At 42.6% G+C, this 3,181-nt stretch overlaps 1 protein-coding gene across 1 annotated transcript; it reads right to left on the bottom strand.

Moving 5' to 3' along the window:
- Positions 1 to 323: 323 nt before the first annotated feature.
- Positions 324 to 1,438, bottom strand: LOC122069134. The gene is made up of 2 exons (XM_042633067.1): positions 992 to 1,438; positions 324 to 890 (listed from the first exon to the last, which is right to left on the bottom strand). Exons 1-2 carry the CDS (start codon positions 1,436 to 1,438, stop codon positions 324 to 326), a joined length of 1,014 nt encoding a protein of 337 aa, XP_042489001.1.
- Positions 1,439 to 3,181: the final 1,743 nt, after the last annotated feature.

Below are 3,181 nucleotides of genomic sequence, written 5' to 3'. Positions count from 1 at the left end.
TTTTGGTTTCAAATTCACACCCTTGGTCCCAAGTGCACTTGAGGAAGTAAGCACCAAAACCATCGGTGCTTGGAGAATTGTCATTATCCATAGAAAAAACAACATTTTTGACATCTTCCACTGTAAAATCTTTGACAAGCATCTTTCTATCCACCCTAGACAAAGATCTATCGATAGGGAGCTCAAGGGAGTCACAAACAATTTCGGGGGAGCCCATGTAGGCATCAACAAAATACTTTGTTGCTTCCTCCCTAATTGCATTGTCATCTAAAATCCAATCCCTAGTAGAAGATTTGATCGAAGAGATCTTATTTCGGGCTCTTCTAGTTATCAATGAGCGATGAAAAAAATTCAGTGTTGCCATCTCCATCCTGCAGGAATCTTATATGTGATCTTTGATGGAGCTTGGATTCACGAGCATTCATCAAGGGCTGAAGACGCTGACCTGCAACCCGCTTGCGAGAAACCAACCCCTCATCAATTAAACCAGAACCAAGCATGGTCTGTAAGGCCTGAACCTCCTCTGTTGTCTCAACAATTTTTTTATCCAAGCGATGGAACACTCTCCTACTCCAATTTTTAAGAACACCCTTTAGAGTATTGATCTTGGAGAGGAGAATGAACATGGGATTTCCATCAATCGGTTGACTCCATACATCACGAACTAAGGGAAGGAACTCATCATGATCAACCCAGTGGTTATAAAAATAGAATTTCTGACCACGCTTTTTAGGAATGTTCTCCATCGTCACAACCATTAGAGAGTGATCAGAAACACTGAGATTATGAAAATGCATATGGGAATTAGGAAAAGCGTCCAGCCAATTATGATCCACCAAAACACGATCAATCTTACACTCAATGTGGTCAAACCCAAAAGCTTTGTTACACTAGGTGAAGAGATTTCTAATCCACTAAAGGTCACAAAGACCCAAATTCGATAAGCAATCCGTTAATGGCTGGGCAACACATAATGTAATTGGTCTACCACCTCGTTTTTCCTCTGGCGACTTGATAGAATTAAAATTGCCAAGGACAATCCAAGGTGAGACAAAGAGGAGCTGAACTGATGAAGATCATGCCATAATGCTTCCCTGTCCAGCTCAAAATTCTCTCCATACACCATTGAAACATAAAAGACTTGTTGATTACATTTCAAAGTCACCAGAGCATAGATAATTTGAGAGGAAATACTGATCAGTTGAATCATGACTTGCTCTTCATCCCAAAGTAACCAAATCCTAGCAGCATCAGATGTCGAATGGTTGGAAATAAGCCTCCATTTAGCACTAAAGAGCCTTGAAGCTGAATCCATATTGCCTGGTTTTACTCTAGTCTCAATAAGACCAAAAACACCAAAATGATTGTTTGATGCCCACTCCATTACAGCTCTACGTTTACCAAGGTCGTTGAGACCCCTAGAATTCCATGCCCCCATATTAATCATTTAGAAGGGGTACAGTTGGGTTTTTACACAGGGTAACCCTGACCCCGACTTTTATCCCGAACCCTGCCATTTAAATTATTATCCACCTCCATATGGGTCGTGTCACACCCATGATTCAAATCTTGTAGACAAGAGAATCTGTTACCATTATTAATTGCACGAGGAGAAATAGAAGATGAGTCATCCGAAATTTAGGCCATAGTATTCACTAAGTTAGTGACAAGAATGGAAGCATGATCTTGCACATTGCTAACATTCTCTCTAATTAAGGAGGTTGCCCTCTCATTTTTCTCATTTAAGGAAGCATTGATTGAGACACCACCACCCACTGATTCGGTAACCAAATTAGCACTATATTGTTCAATAATATAAGGGGTATGTAATGAAAAAATAGGCAACCCTGTAGATGTGCTTGCTAGATTGGCATTCCTTTCCAAAATTCTCACGAGAATGGCACGGTCAATGATCTGATTCGAAGCATTACCAACACAATTCGGGTTTGCCCAGTGTTTTCCACTGGCATCCAACCCCTTCCAGCGAGGGTGTGCGATAAGATTGGATTGGTCAGTACCAATCGGGATAGCATCAACATTGCCATTGTGCTCAGAATCCAGAGGGATGCGGTGTTTTCCCTTGTTTCGTCGACGATTGGTAACCTGCCATTCATCCTCTTCCATATGGTTCTCACTACCTCTACCTTCATTGATGTTGCCAGTCTCTGTAGTTTCTGCCAATACACATTGGCGATCAGTATACCTGAAAGTTTTGCAGTAGCTACAGAGAGATGGCTTCCAGTTGTAATCCACCTTTTGGTCAATAATAGAACCATCATCAAGCTTGATAGGAATAGAGGAGGGAAGACTATCCTCCACCTTCATGTGAACACAGAGTCGAGCGAACAACAGTCTCTCCCTATTCGAGGTGCGACGATCCATGCATAAAGGAGTACCCAGCACACTCGCCATGCTCCCCAAACTACGACTCCCCCAAAATTGGAGGTTGAGCCCATCCAAATGAATCTATAATGGAAGTTGAGTATCCTCCTTTTTCTCCGACGACCACGGGCGTAAGATCAATGGGCATGCACCTAGGGGCCAAGGTCCTTCGTCCAATATCTGCCGACTCGAATCTGTATCTTGAAAGTGAAAAATAAAGATGCCACTGTCAAGACCAAAAACCTCCATGGCTCCCACGTGTGACCACTTCTCCCTTGTGAAATGTTGTATAGAGGCATAGGAGAGTTTTGGCCCAAAAACATACCCCACTAACATCGCGTCCCATCGATTTTTCGCCTCAGACAGATCCTCATTGCTGCAACAAGCAAACTTCTTACCATCGATGGTCTCTGGTGCAATGAAAGGAAGAGCATTATCTCCCAAGAACATTCGACTGCCTGGGAATAAACCAACCCATGAAAGTATGTTTTCATTTCCATGGGTTTCTAAGCCCCCGAGCAGCTCAAAGGCCACCGGAGGAGGACCATCGGCGACCATATGGAAAACCTTCATCAATATCACGTCAATAGTCCGTCTAAGAAATTCACAGCTCAGCCAAGTAGATCTTCAAGGGTGTCAACACCTTCCAATGGGCATTCAATAATTGGACATTCTTGGTGTAAGGTAATCTGATAATGGTTTGATGATCGTTTCACCTATTTAGCAAGTTTCATTCTTAATTGGTTGGGTTTATAGGTTATATCGGGTATTGCCGCCTATTATGAGGTTTGTGTGCAAC

The sequence above is a fragment of the Macadamia integrifolia genome, unplaced genomic scaffold (genome assembly GCF_013358625.1).
Source record: "Macadamia integrifolia cultivar HAES 741 unplaced genomic scaffold, SCU_Mint_v3 scaffold537, whole genome shotgun sequence".
NCBI lineage: Eukaryota > Viridiplantae > Streptophyta > Magnoliopsida > Proteales > Proteaceae > Macadamia > Macadamia integrifolia.
This window is presented reverse-complemented; position numbering and strand designations above follow the sequence as displayed.